The 16,089-nt window shown below is 45.1% G+C and overlaps 1 protein-coding gene across 1 annotated transcript; it reads left to right on the top strand.

Annotated features, from left to right (window-relative positions):
- The first annotated feature begins 244 nt into the window (after positions 1-244).
- On the top strand, positions 245-11,428 carry ISL1 (ISL LIM homeobox 1). Its single transcript, XM_058826421.1, has 7 exons — positions 245-341; positions 487-595; positions 1,472-1,661; positions 4,545-4,804; positions 6,800-7,086; positions 8,548-8,715; positions 10,979-11,428. The coding sequence occupies exons 2-7, from the start codon at positions 568-570 to the stop codon at positions 11,093-11,095; spliced, it is 1,050 nt and encodes a 349-aa protein (XP_058682404.1). The 5' UTR covers positions 245-341; positions 487-567; the 3' UTR covers positions 11,096-11,428.
- Positions 11,429-16,089: the final 4,661 nt, after the last annotated feature.

Below are 16,089 nucleotides of genomic sequence, written 5' to 3'. Positions count from 1 at the left end.
GCGCGCAGCCAATGGGCGCGCGCGGGCGTGACGTGCCCGCGCGTGACGTCGCGCCAATGGCGAGCGGGCTGAGTTGGAGCAGAGAAGTTTGAGTAAGAGATAAGGGCGAGGCGAGTGCCCGCGCCGCCAGCGCCCAGTCCGGCACCGCCGCGCCTCCGCACCGCACCGCACCGCACCGCACCGCTCCTGCGCCGCGCCGCCACCGCTCCGCACCGCTCCCGCGCCGCTACGCGTGGACGGACCCCGCCGCGCCCCCGGCGCCGCGCCCCACACCGCGCCTCACCGCGCCTCACCGCGCGTCCCCTTCTCTCTCCGCAGCCCTGACAGTGTCTCCCACGCCGGTGGTGTTTTGTGCCATTTTCTTTTTTTTTTTTTCCCTTTTTTTTTTTTTCCGATTTCGACTTTTTTTTTTTTAATTTTTTTTTTGCCTCTTAATACTTCTACTTTTTTTTTTATTATTATTATTATTACTATTCTTATTTTTAGCGACAGCTCTCAAACCTACTTTGGGGTCTTAAAACGAAACCGTACACCATTTCACTGTGGACATTACACCCTCTTACAGATATGGGAGACATGGGAGACCCACCAAAAAGTAAGGCGGAATCTTTACCGTTGTTGGAATAAATGTGCTGTCTATTGTAATCGTCTCAGGCAGACGAACTGCTAAAGTGTTGAACTTAATTTGAATGGTAGAGAAGGTGCCTTTGTTACCATGCCTGCATGCTTGCTCTGTCGTAGCCTTATATGTTAACAGCCTGGGGTCCTACTCTCTTTTAAAGTTTGGGGAACAGACAGGATTTTGATGGGATCTCCAACCACGGAGGCTTAAATTCTTCTCGTGATAAACTGTGATGAGGCTGTCTGACTATCCAGCACCTAGTCGGTCTAGCGGTATTAGCATTAGACTTGCAAAAGAGAGCAAGTGACAACCGTAATGATGCTTGTTCTTGCTAGAAGCCTCGACTCCCTTCTTATGAGGGAAAGGGCTGAGTGGGAAGTGCACCCAACCATGCTTCATCGTTTCCAGTCAGAGCCTCTTAAAATACGAAATGAAACACATAGGTGCTCTCCTTGTAAGGCAGGGCATTCAAAAAGGCAAACAATAAAATAAAAATTAAACAACGTGGGAGTTTGGAGTTTTGATTCCGTGCAAGGTTTGTGAAATGAGGACCTTCATCCCAAAGATTCTTCACATTTGCATTTTAACATATGTTCCGCCTCCTTTCTAAGCGAGACAAGGTTTTGATGGCACACTACAATTACCATCCAATAGTGTAATATTCTTTAAAGAAAAACAACCTAAAAACCCCAACAAACACCCCCCCCCCCCAATATACAAACAAACAAAAAAAGGCAGAGACCAAACAACGCTCCCACAATAAGCTTTATAAGGGAATTACATTAAAAGTGTGTTTATCTCTGTAGGAGAGCAAACGGTTAGTCAATCATGTATTTATTTTCATTTCAGAAAAACGTCTGATTTCCCTATGTGTCGGTTGCGGCAATCAAATTCACGATCAGTATATTCTGAGGGTTTCTCCGGATTTGGAATGGCATGCGGCGTGTTTGAAGTGTGCAGAGTGTAATCAGTATTTGGACGAGACCTGTACGTGCTTTGTTAGGGATGGCAAAACCTACTGTAAAAGAGATTATATCAGGTACGCCATTTACATTGTTTAACTGTTCGGTGAGATTTTATTTTTCTTTTTAACTTTATAAATTTGACGGAGGAATTAAGAGGGAAAACTGTGAGGAAGTGGGTAAAAGATAATTGGTATGTTTTTAGGTGCTTTCCCATTAATAGACCTGAGAGGAAAAAAGTTAGTAGTGAAGTTTTTTATTTCTTCTTTTCAAATGCAAATACCTGTATCACTAGAACTAGGTTCGGGACCGTGTAGGACCTTTCCGAGGACTTTGGCAACGCATCCTGCGATTCTAACCAAGTGGTTAGATTCGCAGGTTTTTGTAGATAACGAAGAATATTTTCAATAATGTAGATATTATGAGCAACACGGAACAGATCACTTTCTAAGACAACCTGAGAAATTCATCTCTGTGTTTCTGCAAAGACATAGTGGCATTCTAAAGAAAGGAACTTCAAGCATGTATGCCGTAAAAATAAATACACGGGTAGGGGAAAAAAAATAAAGAAAAAAGAGAAAACCCTACTTAAACTAGGCCTATCAAAAAGAAAAAACAAAATGAAAACAAAAACAAATGACAAATTTCCTTCGAACTTGAGGATCCTTTTTGGGGATGTTAAAAGCTCGACCGAAATGTTTCTTAGCTAAAATAACTGACATTTAATCTTTTTTAAATATTAACCTCTTTGGTGATATCTGACTGCCTTTTCTTTCTTATCTTATCTGTACTGATGAATTAGACAGAGCAGATCAAATTGCCCATCATCTGTTCGCGAACAATTGGGTATATTTAGATAATGGAGCCGCTTCCTTCCTCACATTAAAATCTGGTAACTGATAAAATGTGAGAGTTGCCAATGCTGACACTATAGAGAAACCAAAGCAGGAATTTGGAGTGTGTTTATTATTTGTGCTCCTGGGTCATGCTGATCCGTTTCAGTGTCACCTACTGGGTTTGCCAAATCATAAGTTTGTATGACACTGAGGTATGAACAGTATTTTTTTTTTTTTTTCAGAAAGTTCTGGAAGCAAAACACCTAGCCTCCTAAGCTATCTTCTAATTTCTGCATAATTCTGAATTGAAATAAAACCCTCGAGTCCTTCCTTGACTAGTGCACAATTTATAAGCAGACTATTCCTTCAAGCCATTGTGAGATTACTCTCCAAGTTCTAAAATGGCTAAAACCAGAGCGGTTTCTTTTTTTATTTTTTACTTTTAAAAGAATGCTGGAATCGTTGTCTTAAATGTTGTCCTTTCTCTAAATTCAAATGAAAGGAAAACGTTTGGTCTGAAATGTGTTCACTTACGTCCTTATAAAATTGAGCGGGAAAAAGAAAATTAATTTTTTTAAACTAATAAGGAATAAATTTAATTTGCTACAATTAAAAAGGAAAAAGTGCATTACGTACAAGCTAGCTTTGAATTAGACCATGAGCCAATCTCTAAGTGTCAAACCGGAGGGCAATCACCTCAACTTTTGTACCTAGGATTGCACCTACTTTACGATCACTCTGTTATTTTGCTGTTTAGCCGTTTGGGTTTTTTTCCTCTCAAAACTGTGTTATTCGGGTATATGTAGCTGTGAATATAGTATTACTTCTATAACCATAAAAGCTAAAGTGTGTACTTACAAGCATGCATTACGTACTGTATCTCTAAGGAAGTACACTGGTGAGGAAATTGGTGGGGATAAATATTAGCTCAGTTTTAGGAGCAGTTTTCACAGTTCCGTGGATTGTGAGCGTGCATGGGTGCATGTACTCATACATTTATGGAAAGATGTTAGCTTTAATCATACCAAGGGCTTCTCAGAGAAGCACCCGGTGGGAGACGAGAGAGTGTGCAGTTCGACACCTGAGTTGGAGCATTTTCTTATGTTTATCTACTGGTGGTTGAACGGTCGTCTGCCTCTCCATGGGAGGCGAGAATCCTGCCACCCACTCCAGAAACTCATAATTTGCTTTGTGGGCTGTCAGCGAGAGGTTGCCCTCCCATTCCTACCGGAGTGCTTGAGCCCCGGCTCAAGGTGGGAGCGTCAGGAGGAGGAGAGACGGGGCAGGGGCGCTGAGGTAGAGACAAGCTGCAGAGCCAGAGCACCAAAACTGCCTTTTTGTTGGGGGCGGGAGAGAGGAGTTACACTGCTATATATGTGACCCTGAGGAGGCATGTGTGTTATGCTTATATTGTTGTATTAAATTAATCTGGTGAGAGGGGACTAGGGGAAGAGAGCCTGTACTGGCAGTCATCCCTGCTGGGTCCCAGAGGCTAAATTGACGGCAGTCCGAACACACATCGAGCGGCACACGCCTTGAATGCGTTCCGCACAGAAAGTATCACAATTTGGTGAAGTTGGCAGGCTTGTGTCCTGGATGGCAGCTTCGGCTGTCTCGCCTTTCCCTAGTGTGCCCGGGCAGTCCAATTCTGCCCCAGGCCAGGCTAGGTCAGGTGAGGAGGCAGGGAGAGAGCAGGGAGGCCCCACTCCTGCAGCAGCCCGAGCGCTGGGGCAAGAGGGAGAGGTCGGATATCCTCGAGAAGAAAGGGGGTGGGGGTTTTTTTTCTGTTTCTTCTTACACTTCTGCTTCTCAGCTCTTCTCTTCCACCGGCGTGTTTGTGTCCACTCAGCCTTTTACGGCACGGGGGTCAGGGCACTGGCTGCAAGTGAACCCGGCTTATTCCTTTCCTCTTCTGACTTCTGTATTTTCCATGATTTTTAAAACAGTGGATTGCATGTGGCGCGTCTACGTGGGGCCATGGGCTGCCCACGAGCGGGAGTGAAAACCTCTTTCTTTTTCCCTTTCCTTTCTCCCCCCCGCCCCTTCCCTGCCCTCCCCTTTCCCCCTCCCGTGCTCTCCCTCCTTCCCTCCCTTCTCCTTCTTTCTGGGCTGGGCCCTGCTCAGGTTATACGGCATCAAGTGCGCCAAATGCAGCATCGGCTTCAGCAAGAACGACTTCGTGATGCGCGCCCGCGCCAAGGTGTACCACATCGAGTGTTTTCGCTGCGTGGCCTGCAGCCGCCAGCTCATCCCCGGCGATGAATTCGCTCTGCGGGAGGACGGCCTCTTCTGCCGGGCGGACCACGACGTGGTGGAGAGGGCCAGCCTGGGCGGCGGGGACCCTCTCAGCCCCCTGCATCCCGCCCGGCCGCTGCAGATGGCAGGTACCCCCCGCTCCCAGCGCCGCGGAAACCCGAGGGGTTTGGCGATTCCCGGTGCCGCTCCGGGCGGCGGGGACAGCCCCACGGTCCCAGCGGGACCCGCGCCTCCCTGGAGAGCCGGGCCCGAGCGTGCGCGCCCGCGGAGAGGCGGCGGCGGAGGCGCGCCTCCCGCTCGGGGCTGCCGCGGGTGCAGCTGCCCGCGCTCGCGGGAAGAGTGAGGCGGAACACCTGCGGAGGGACCGCGCCCCCAGCCTGCCCTCCTCCTGCCCACACCGCCAGCCGGGTGCGGGATTCCTCCATCGCTCTCCCCGAGCCCGGAGCAGCCCTGAGCCTGAGCCGGAGAGGGACGAGCCGCTGCGGAGAGCAGTTCTGCGCTTTCAGACGTCTCCGCTGCCTCAGGAGCGAGCGGAGAAGCTGTTCTTAGCACTGGAGGAAGTGGGGTCTGGAAAGAGATAGACTTCATAACTACAGGCTGGCGCTTAGGCTGTAATTTAAAACTGTCAACAAGCTAATCTTCGGTAATTGCTTTTTAAAGTGACTCTTGCCTTCTTGAAATGTTTCATGTAATTTGATGAGAATTTCATCTCAAAACTCAGTCTCGTAACTTCAGAGTCGTCCCACCTTACAGCTTCATTCACACTTCCAGTTCTCGACGGGTACGTCAGATACTCAGAGACCCTCAGTTTTAGGGACACTTTTATGAGGCTAAGTAGGCTGGACAATACAAGGTTGGCCAGCCTTTTTGCTGTGCAGGTAACTGTAACTTGGGAAGTTATTTGTAAGTACAGCTATTCTAAAACGGGTTCATTTTCCTCTTCTGAGCCGCTTTCAAGTGACATATCTATATATAGGGAGAAGTAATCCCGTAACTGATCTGGGCAGAATTCTAGAGAGACTGTGCTCCCTATATCGTGTTTGTGCATGTCTCCGAAAGGCTTAGTGTGTCGGCAGGTACAATACTGATAAGATATGAAGCCCCCGTATCGTCGCCATCACATTTGCTGATGTATTGTTACAATTAGAAAAGTCGGAACCCGACTGTACAAAAGCGAACACTTCTGACTGTTAGCTAAACAGCTTTAGGGGGAAAAAAAAGAAAAAAGAAAAAAGAAAAAAAAAAGTACTGTTTTTATTTTTCCCTTGACTGGGTCAAATTACACACAACAGCTACAGCTACACAACGCCCAGAAGAATAGCAGAACACCAGGACCACTTCGAGCTCTTGATGTGATGCCACCCGTAGTTTTGCATTTCTTGGCAGTTTCCACGAATTGCTGGGCTTGCTGTCCTTTTAAAAGCACTATAAATATTTTTTTAATTATTCATCCCAAGCATAAGCAAATGCACAAAGCACCTCCACTTTTTAAGATAAGTTTCATCTCCCGTGCTTTAAGATACAGAGCTCTCACAGGTTTTTATTTTTTTTTTCCCCATTGGCATGGTGCAGAGGATTTGGCTTGATTTGCTCTGGTTTGGAAGCGTCAAACTGCTGGGAGCCGTTGCACGTTATCATGGCTTCTGGCTAAAATGAGCTAGATTCACTATAACAGAAGCAGACCCGAATTATGATTAATTTAAGAAGTAATCTTTCACTAATTTTCGGGCCAACAGTCTGTTTTGGTGATTTGTCAGAAAATAAATACATAAAACCGTCTTGCTCCTTTTCTGGTGCACATACACCTTAGCTAACTTGCCCTCCCGTGTCAAGTTTCATACAGGTTCAAGCTTCTGTCATTAGGGGTTTTAGGGGGGTGGTTTGTTTTTGCAAATTAATTGTCTGTGGAGTCAGAAATGTCAGTCACTCCACCAGTGCATAAAGCAGAGGAGGCTGCAGCAGCTCCGATAGATCTGAGTGCTTGAATGGCCTTTGAAAGAGGGTTCATCACCCGCCCCCCCGCCCGCCACCTTCCCCTGTCCCACCAGCTTAGATTCATAGTCTGCAGACTCCCTACTTCCTACTCATGGGGATCCTGTTCCTCCCTTCCACTTCCCTTACAGCAGAACCTATCTCTGCCAGACAGCCAGCTCTGCGGCCCCATGTCCACAAGCAGCCCGAGAAGACCACCCGAGTCCGGACTGTCCTTAATGAAAAACAGCTTCACACCTTGAGGACCTGCTATGCTGCCAACCCCAGACCTGACGCCCTCATGAAAGAGCAGCTAGTAGAAATGACTGGCCTCAGCCCGAGGGTCATCCGGGTTTGGTTTCAAAACAAGCGATGCAAGGACAAAAAAAGGAGCATTATGATGAAGCAACTTCAGCAGCAGCAACCCAATGACAAAACTGTAAGTGGCTTCAGCCTCTGTCCGTGTGTTGCCTTAATTCCCAAGGAGAAACGCTTGATGTATGTCCAGCCGGACAGCACCAGTGCTCAGTTTGATGCTGTTAATTTTTTGCGATCTCCCTGAAGCAATGAAAGCGATACCGTTTAGCCATTACCTGTTAGCTTCTGCTGTCAATGCAATCGAAACAGACCACAGCGAGGAGCCGATTTAGGTTTAGAATTGGTGGGGCTAAGAATACGCAGGAGCTTAGACTAACTTCTCTGCAGCATGAATGAGACCTACAGAGCTTATGGGAAGTAATAAACCCGGTCTTATCTAATACTTAAACTGCAAGTGCAAAGGACTCCTTAAGGAGAAAGTGAAGCCTTTGCCCTCTTCTGTATTTTTAAATATGAGTAAATCCACAAGTAAAAATAGTTTTTTAAAAAAAAGTAAAAATAAAATAAGAGGTGTTTTTCTCAGCACTTTATATACTACAAAGTGTGTGTGTTTATCAATGCACTTACTGCAGAGAAAGACAAATGCAATGCAATTTTTTACATGTTTACAGGGTAATTTTGGTATAGTTATATCTATGTAGAGCTCTTTTCTACAGATGCATGGGTGATGTAAACAAGTGGAATGCACTGGGCTCACCAGAACAATTTGTCTGTCTCCATTTTAAGCCAAATTTGTTTCATTTTAATGTTGTTGTAAGTCCACTTGAAGAAGAGTCTGTTACTCTCCCTGTGTATATTGACTGACCCGAGAATGACTATTAATTCATAAGGCTGCCTAGTTAAGTGGAATTTAAGGAGTTTCATTTTACCCTGCTGGAATGCAATAAAACACGGTGTTATTAACTCGCCTGAACAATCTATTCGTCGAGGCTTGGAGGCTTGGAGTTATGTTGGACACTGTGCCTGCACTACAGGGCATACTGAGAGAGGGCTGGGGTGATTTTGTTTATTTGTTTGGGGTTTTTTTTTGTGGGTTTTTTGTTGTCTTTTTTTGTTTGTTTGGTTTTGGTTTTTGTTTTTTTTTTTTGTTTTTTTTTTGTTTTTAAGAGCGTGGTAATGACGTACACCAGGTCTGCCGTGCACTGGATATACGATCCAGTTAAAACAAAACCAGTCTGAATGCGAACTATAGAAGGGAGCAGGATTACCCGTTTCTAACTCTGAGACGTCCATTGGCAGTCGGGATACAGAGTGCTCGTGTTCAAGAGAGCTTGGGGCGGAGGGGGTTTGCCTTGGGACGAATAGGAGGATTAAAGGGAAAGAAAGTAAACTTCCACCGTGATAAATGCAGCGAGTAGAAACAGGCTGACCTAGAGCAGAATAGAGTAAGACATTCACAGCAGATTAACAAAGCAAATACAAGCGACCGTATAGATAAGATAGAAAGCAGTTTATTGACTCAGCGGTTATATACAATAAAGCTAACCAAGCTCATTAACATCTTTTGCTGGGCTGTTTACAGAATATCCAAGGGATGACAGGAACTCCAATGGTGGCTGCTAGTCCGGAGAGACATGACGGCGGTTTGCAGGCGAACCCCGTGGAGGTGCAGAGTTACCAGCCGCCCTGGAAAGTACTGAGTGACTTCGCATTGCAGAGTGACATAGACCAACCTGCTTTTCAGCAACTAGTAAGTGTCGGCTCCCAGTCCGAGCCAGCCGGTACCCGGGTCAGAGCAATGGGCGATTCACTCCAGGTGCCAGATACTCTCAGAGAGACAAGCAATGCAGATTAGCTGGGTTTTCCAGAAATTGCAAGGCAGGCATGACTGCATCTGTAAAAGCAGAGAACTGAATTGATTTCACAGAGCTTGGAGCAGAATCGACCTTAATGTAGAGCAGAGATATTTCTGAGTTGAGTGTGAGTTTGGATAAGGCCTGACTCAGGTCTGATAATAGATCGCACACTCCTGAAAACTGAAAGCACTTCACCAAGACATTCCTTATATGTCACTTAATTGTACTTACATTTGTGAAAACAGTTTCTAGAGTTCACCCCTCCCCACTTCAGGCTGATTTTGCCTTTATGTTGTAGGATTAATTTTAAATATATTATTATAGTGTCAGCCATTGCCCTTGTTTGTTTTGTTTAATCTCTTAATTAAGATTTCAAAGTCCATGTCTTAAGCATGTATTTCTAGATATAACTTTATGTATCTATATATACACAAGAATCTATACATATATATATATATATATATATATCTTACACTAAGTGTTGTTCTTTGGAAAGGAATTTGCTAGTACATATTTAGATGAAAAATTCAAGCAATATAATAAGCTACCTTAAGTCAAAATAAAAATATACCTGTTAGAATAAATTCTGTCCTTAACTCACTTCCTTATGCCTACGTCCCTTGGCAGCCAATATGGGTCCATATCACCAACAATACTTAGGCCCAACAAGGTGAATTAAGGAGAGAAGTTCTTAAGTCAGTTTCCTGGCCTGAGTGTGTTAAAACCAGATCTTTAAAATAATAAGGTACCTTGTGAATAGTATTTCAGGGATGCAGAATAACAGTTATGAAAAATTAACATGCAAACATTTTTTTGATCTGTTGGGCTTTTTCTTTTTTTTTCTTTTTTTTTTCTTTTTTTTTTTTTTTATACCAAGTGATGGAAGACAAAGGTTTGTAGCTGAATCTAGCATTGTGTTCAGACCTTTTCAGTTTAGTATCATGCCCTCCTGCAGAATCCCTTTTCTTTTGCCCAACAGCAGTCTGCAGTGTGTTCCCCTTGCTGGCACACTATGCTTGCTCAGGAAACAGTAGCACAGCAGCAGGGCTATTTGCATCCTCTTACATCTAAAGTAACCACTGCTTTAGTCATGCTATCCATCAGACGGGAGAAAAAATTATCTCCTTTAGTTGCTTTACTTACTGTGCCTTAACAAAATACGAGACTTTAAAAGTCTTTGATGCAGTGAGATTTTGTATTAAATAGTTCAAAAAAAGGGAAAAAAGGGAAGGATGGAAGATGGATTGTCCAAATACACATACACATATAGGCAAATAGACCATTAGGTTAACAAATAAATATTGGTATACATTTGACATAATATGTGATACTGAAAAGAGTTAAAGAACAGTGGAAGGAACAGACTGTTCACTGGCCACTCAAGGCATGGATCTAATCTGGAAAGGGCCTTAATCACAGAATTGGCCAGCTAAATAGGTGCCAAAGAAATGCTTCTGGATTAACAAAGCTCCACCCTTCAAATAATGCCTTTTCCCAGCGCTACTCCTAAACTAACGGGAGCAGCGGGGGCACCTTAGGATGGAATAGTGTGACCTTTTTTATCAAACAGACTCTCATTAAGAAGAGATAGCACCAGCTGTGAATTACGAATGAAAGAGGATGGCTGGTTTCAAATGCCTTCTGTTCCTGGACACTCCTTCCAGGTTTATTTTGGTATGTGCACAAAAGGGGAAAAAAGTAATCTTTCAGTTTCATGTCAAGAAAACATATGCACTCCTAAATAATTGACTAGAACATCCTATTGGGATTGTCACTCTCACAAGACAGGAAAGAAGGCCTCATTAATAAGTTTGTTTGTTTATTTGCTTGATTTTTTCAGTCTTCTTTTTCCATTTTTTAAATAATTTTTTCTTGGTGATTTGGCCGAAGGCCTGAAGAAGGTTCCTGTGAAGTCAATGGGGAAGCTAAACAGAACAACCATCAGTGACACAGCCTCCTGTGGAGATGTATCAGGCCTATTGGCTGCATGCCTTGTATATTTATTTTTGTGTTCTTCTTTGCCTGCTACTTTTCTTTGAGTTTTACAGTTGTAGCAACAGTTCTTTTTCTTATTTTTCTTCTTTTTTTTTTCTCTCTCTTTTTTTTTTCCTTTTTTTTTTCCTTTTTTCTTTTTTTTTTTTTTTTTCTTTTTGGCAGGTTAATTTTTCAGAAGGAGGACCTGGTTCCAATTCTACTGGAAGTGAAGTAGCATCAATGTCCTCACAGCTGCCAGATACACCCAACAGCATGGTAGCCAGTCCTATTGAGGCATGAGGAACATTCATTCAAATATCTGTTGTTGTTTCTGCCCTTACCCTCACCCCTGTTGAAGAGAGTGGGAAAGTGAACGTGTTGGGACTTCGAAATTTAGGGGGAAAGAATATTTAACAACCCTGTAACGAACCTAGCAAGCAACTGCTCCATGAGATGAACGGAGTCATATTTGAAAAGACAAGGTAATATGGTAGCAACACTGTGAAGACAATCATGGGATCTTACTAGAAAAAAAAAAAATACTTAAAAGAACCACAAACCCTGCGCTTTTCAAAGATCAGAGGAGTATCGAAAAGACATTTTCCAGATATAAAGGATTTGTACTCGTGGATCTCAAAAAAAAAAAAAAAAAAAGGAAATCTTTTCATTTGACTGCACATCTTAGGGAGAAACCAAGGTAGAGGGACTTTCTATCCAGTCCCTCCCATTCCGAATGGTGCTGTTTCTATATTGGGGATAGCCTTGCCAAAAGACGCTCCAGTAGGTTTTCCATCATCAGGAAAGAGACAATTCAGCCCTGCACTGTTGAAAGATTCCTTGCAGGAAGGTGGAGCTGCATTGGTTTGCAATGTTGTTTTTAGTTGACTCTTAACAAGGGGTTCTTTCCTGGGTCTCTTCTAGCATGCCTGTAGAGGGGTTTTGATTTTGTTTGGTTGAGATCCCTAATAAGTGTGATGCGATTAAAAATAGGTTTTTGAATTCCTCTTTAAAGGCGAATTTATAAAAACATTGCAACAAGGTATACCTCTATTTTGCCACAAAGCGTCTCGGGATTGTGTTTGAAATGTGTCTGCCCAAGAACCTTCCCCTTCCCCAGAGATGTGTATAGTCATTGGTTATAACGACTGTTTTTCTCTCTTTCCTTTCCTTTCTCTTTCTCTCTCACTCTCTAGAAAAAAAAAAAATAGGAAAAAAAGTAAAAAAAAGAAAAAAATAGGAAAAGTAAAAAGAAAAAAAAAATCACTCCTTTTGTTTGCTCTTGCATTGCAAAATTATAAAGTAATTTATTATTTATTATCGGAAGACTTGCCACTTTTCATGTCAGTTGACTATTTTTTTTTGTTTGCTGAAGTAAAAAAGAAAAAAAAAAAAGAAAAGGTTGTACCGTGGTCTTTGAATTATATGTCTAATTCTATGTGTTTTTGTCCTTTTTCTTTCCTTAAATATGATGTGAAATAAAAATGCCATATGTAGAATTATTATATCTTCAGGACTATTTCACTAGATAAGCGTTTGGAATAGAAAAATAATAATAATAATAATAATAATAATAATAATAATATTAACATTAAATAATGAACAAAGTTCCCTCTTTTAAATATTTACAGGTTAGCAGCTAAAATACCTGAAATAAAATATTGCATGCAAAGCCGGTCGTTAGTGAATAAAAGGAGTGTGATATTTTATTGCAAGTATTAATGACCAGCTTGTAAATTTCCGTTTCAACAACTGTATCAGGGCTAGTTGGATGCCTTAGCTTTCAATCAATAACGTTAGAAAGTCTCTTGTTCCCCCACCCCATCCTTTGCCCTTAAAAGTGATATTACTCTAGGCATGATCAGACATAACGTTAAGACATCTAAAGAACTGAGAGCTCAGGCTTTTTGCTGAGTTCTGCTATTTTTAAAAAATAATAAAAAGAAAGTGCTGTATACCAAAGCCTCGTTGTTGAGATTGTCGAAGTGACCTGTACTTTAAGTATAAGCTCCCGATAAAAAGGGACGCTTTTTGCTTAACAAGTCAAGTATGACCATTATTTATCAATGTCTGCTGTCAAAACAATTGAATAATGCTGCAGGAGGAATAGTTGTGGGGATATTTCTGTCGGGGATATTGCTGTGAAATTGCACGAATATGTTCCTTATTTTCTGTCGACTTCCCTCTCTTCACTCCCTCTTTTCTTCCTTTTTTAATTTGTGGGGGAGAGGGTGGTGAAAGCTAGAAACGTGGGCGATTTCTTGGGGAAAAGTAGAAAGAAATAAATAAAAAAAAATGGGAAAGGGTTGTTTTTGCTCCAATCCAAGTGCTCCCTAGTGCTCCCGGGCAGCACAAGACATAGGTTCACTTTAAAACACCCTTAAGGACTGGAACATACAGAGATTTTCAGTCTGACAGAGACAAGTTGGTTTGCATGTCAGTTACTCCAAACCCCAATGTTTTCTTAACATAACCTTCTTTTCCCTCCCTCCTCACCATCTCAGCCCACCCTGAGCAAGCTCAGCTATAGACAAACCATTTCGACAGTACAGAGAACATTTAAAAAATGTTAAAATCTAATACAAGGATTTCAATCATCCTGATTAGAAACTGGATTCATTTTGTATGCTCAAGTGTAATACAATTTTGAGTACTTGATAAATATTTAAATAAATATGAAATCTACCTTAAACTGTGTGATCAGTAACCCTTGTGTTTTCATGCAGGATCAGAGGATTGGTACGGCGCTTCGGGGGGCGGGAGGGAGAAGGGGTATAATTTCTGCCCGGTGGTCTGACGTGTAAGTTGTTGGAGTCGCTCTTACTTGGGTGAGTTTGGAGACGGAGTCTCCGACTCGGGAGGGTCTGTAAGTGGCGCTGGAAATCCGTAAGGGCAGGGCAAGCTGGGGCGCTTTGCGCTCGCCCCTCGCCGCCGGGAGGCTGAGGTGTGGTGGAAGGAGCGGCGGCTCCGCGGGCGAGACGGGGTCACGCAGGGCGGGGGGGACCCCGAGAGAGCGTAACCTGGGCACCGGGGGGCTGCCCCTCTGTCCCCCGCCCCCGGGAAGGACCTTCGGGAGGCTCCGAGGGCCACGCAGGAGGGAAAGGCGACTTTGCACTGTCGGTCCTTGCGAGGGAAAGGCCCCCCAGCCCTGCTAGGCGCCCCGCGGTCCCGGCGCGCCCTCCGGGCGGCTGTGGCAGCCGTCGAGATAAGCAGCCCGTCGGGAGGCAGGGATTGACATTTGGGCTGCCAGCACAGCGTCCTGCGCCCTGAAACGCCCAGGGCAGCAGCGTGTGCTTGGCGCCGGAGCGCTGCGGCCGCTCTTCTGCAGCTGCGGGCCGGAAGCCCACTCGGGATGTGCCTGCACGCACACCTACCTCCAGGCTCCTGCCTGCACCCCCGAGGCAGCCTGAGACCCCCAACCCTGTCCGGGGGAGTAGGAAGAGTCGGGTTGCCTCTGCGGCGGCCACTCTGGCGTCTCCGCGTCCCCACGGCCACTGCGGCCCCCACACCCGCGGTCATCCCGGAACATCCGCGCTCGAAACTTCGGTTAAACAATACTCGTCTGATTTTCAGAGTTTTTTTTTTCCTTTCATGGCCTTTGGGTCCTTTCTTCATTACATGCATTTGTGAGGCCCCACAAACTTTCGAGTGTTTTCCACCATGAAGCAAATAAAGAAAAATTTTCGAGCGGATCCTCCCAGTGCCTCCGGTAGAATACTCCCTGAGCTTGGGCAGCAGGATTTGTGTAAGCGAGAGAAAAGATCCTCTTCATGAAATGCATGTCCTTATGGTGCTCTGTCAGGTCTGTGCTCTGATTCCCCTTTCCAGTACGCACCGAAGGTGGCGATTAGCAGTCCCAGAAAACAGCTTTCTTGCTGCAGCTACCCTTAATAGTGTCAAATAAGCTCTCTATAATTTCTCTGAGGACTTTGTTTGCACACACTGAGATCAATATTCAAACTCTTCTCATTTCAATATTTGTACCCAGGTTAATTAGCTCTCAGCATCCCCAGCCAACGTGGCAGTGTGACGCGGAAGCCTGGTACGTGAATTCCAGAGTTGAGATCAGTTAAACACCTCAACAGTAAGTGTCTGCATTTGTATACATCTATACATACATATATTAACAAATTCACCTTGGGTTACATAAGAACGGATGTCAAGGAAGGACCTGGGGGCCCTCAGGCGATGCCAGCCGTCAGGCCCCAGCATCCCCAGCCCCAGCACAGCTCCCGGGACGGAGCTGGGGAGGGGTAAGGATCCGTGGTGCCGAGTGGGTTTCACGGGCACTGATCCTCCCTGGCCCTCCCTGCACGCCCGAAATGCCGAAAGCGTTTTACGGTGAGAGATGCCGCTGCTGGGCGCTTTGCGTGTTTTAGCGGAGCTGTAAGTAGTTAATAAAGGGGCTGGAAAGAGATCCTGTTTACTGATTGTTCCTGATTGTTGTTTTCTTGATAACAGAGCAAGCCACTGAATGACTGTTTGAGCTCAGGCGCCACAAACATAAACTTAACAGCTCCCAGTGTGCCGGCCCTTCTGGAGGATCACTCCTCACCTCCCAGGGCTTGTGAAGTGTAGGAGGAGAAGGCAGCTCCCAAGGAAGCAGACTCCGGGGTGGTGGGGGTGGTGGTGGGGAGCGGAGAAAACTCGCCTGTATACCCGATCTTTCCATATTACACGGTATCTGCTTTCATTAGCTAGGGGCAAAGCGTACAAAATCAATAGGTACTTTTCTCCGAGCCTCCTACCCGTGCCGGAGCTCGGGGCAGGCTCTGGATGCTGCCCTGCGTAGCATCCCAGCCGAGAGATGCTGCTTTATATTACATCACGCTGCAGTGTCCTGTGAATCTCCTTAAATTTTCTTGCAGCGGCTGAGGGCCACCAAACAAGTGCTTGCTGTAGGCCAGGGAGGGAAGAGGAAGGAGACAAGGAGGGCACACAGTCTCTCCGCGGCAGATCCGCGCCGCTCCGGGCCGGTTCTCCCGGGATCCGCAGCTCCGGGGCAGCACCTCCAGCGGGCGGCCTGGCCGGACTCCGCCGCGGCTGCCGCTGGATGAACCACCTGCAGCCCCGGCTCTTTTCTGGGGTGTGGGGCGCGGGAAGGAAGGAGGGAGGGAAGGATGAAGGTTGCAAACCAGCACTTTTTTGCTGGAGTGTCTCTTCTTTGTTTTATTTTCTTCTGAAAGACAAAACAGGGGTAAGGTGTTTTTGTGGAAAGAGAGAAGACACGAAATTTTCTAGAAGTGGCAGGCCCCAAAGCAGAACTCGGCTTCTATCTCCGGGCAGACCTCGTGTGG

Source organism: Poecile atricapillus, chromosome Z (assembly GCF_030490865.1).
Source record: "Poecile atricapillus isolate bPoeAtr1 chromosome Z, bPoeAtr1.hap1, whole genome shotgun sequence".
NCBI classification, from domain to species: domain Eukaryota; kingdom Metazoa; phylum Chordata; class Aves; order Passeriformes; family Paridae; genus Poecile; species Poecile atricapillus.
Note: the sequence above shows the minus strand (reverse complement) of the source record. Positions and strands in the feature narration are given on the sequence as shown.

What these genes read in the sequence shown, in the direction of transcription:
- ISL1 (XM_058826421.1), top strand. Translation starts at nt 568, where the DNA reads ATGGGAGACATGGGAGACCCACCAAAAA. An exon ending in CATGGGAGACCCACCAAAAA is followed by an intron (nt 596 to 1,471) that starts GTAAGGCGGAAT and finishes TTTTCATTTCAG; the next exon opens with AAAAACGTCTGATTTCCCTA. An exon ending in AGCAACCCAATGACAAAACT is followed by an intron (nt 7,087 to 8,547) that starts GTAAGTGGCTTC and finishes GGCTGTTTACAG; the next exon opens with AATATCCAAGGGATGACAGG.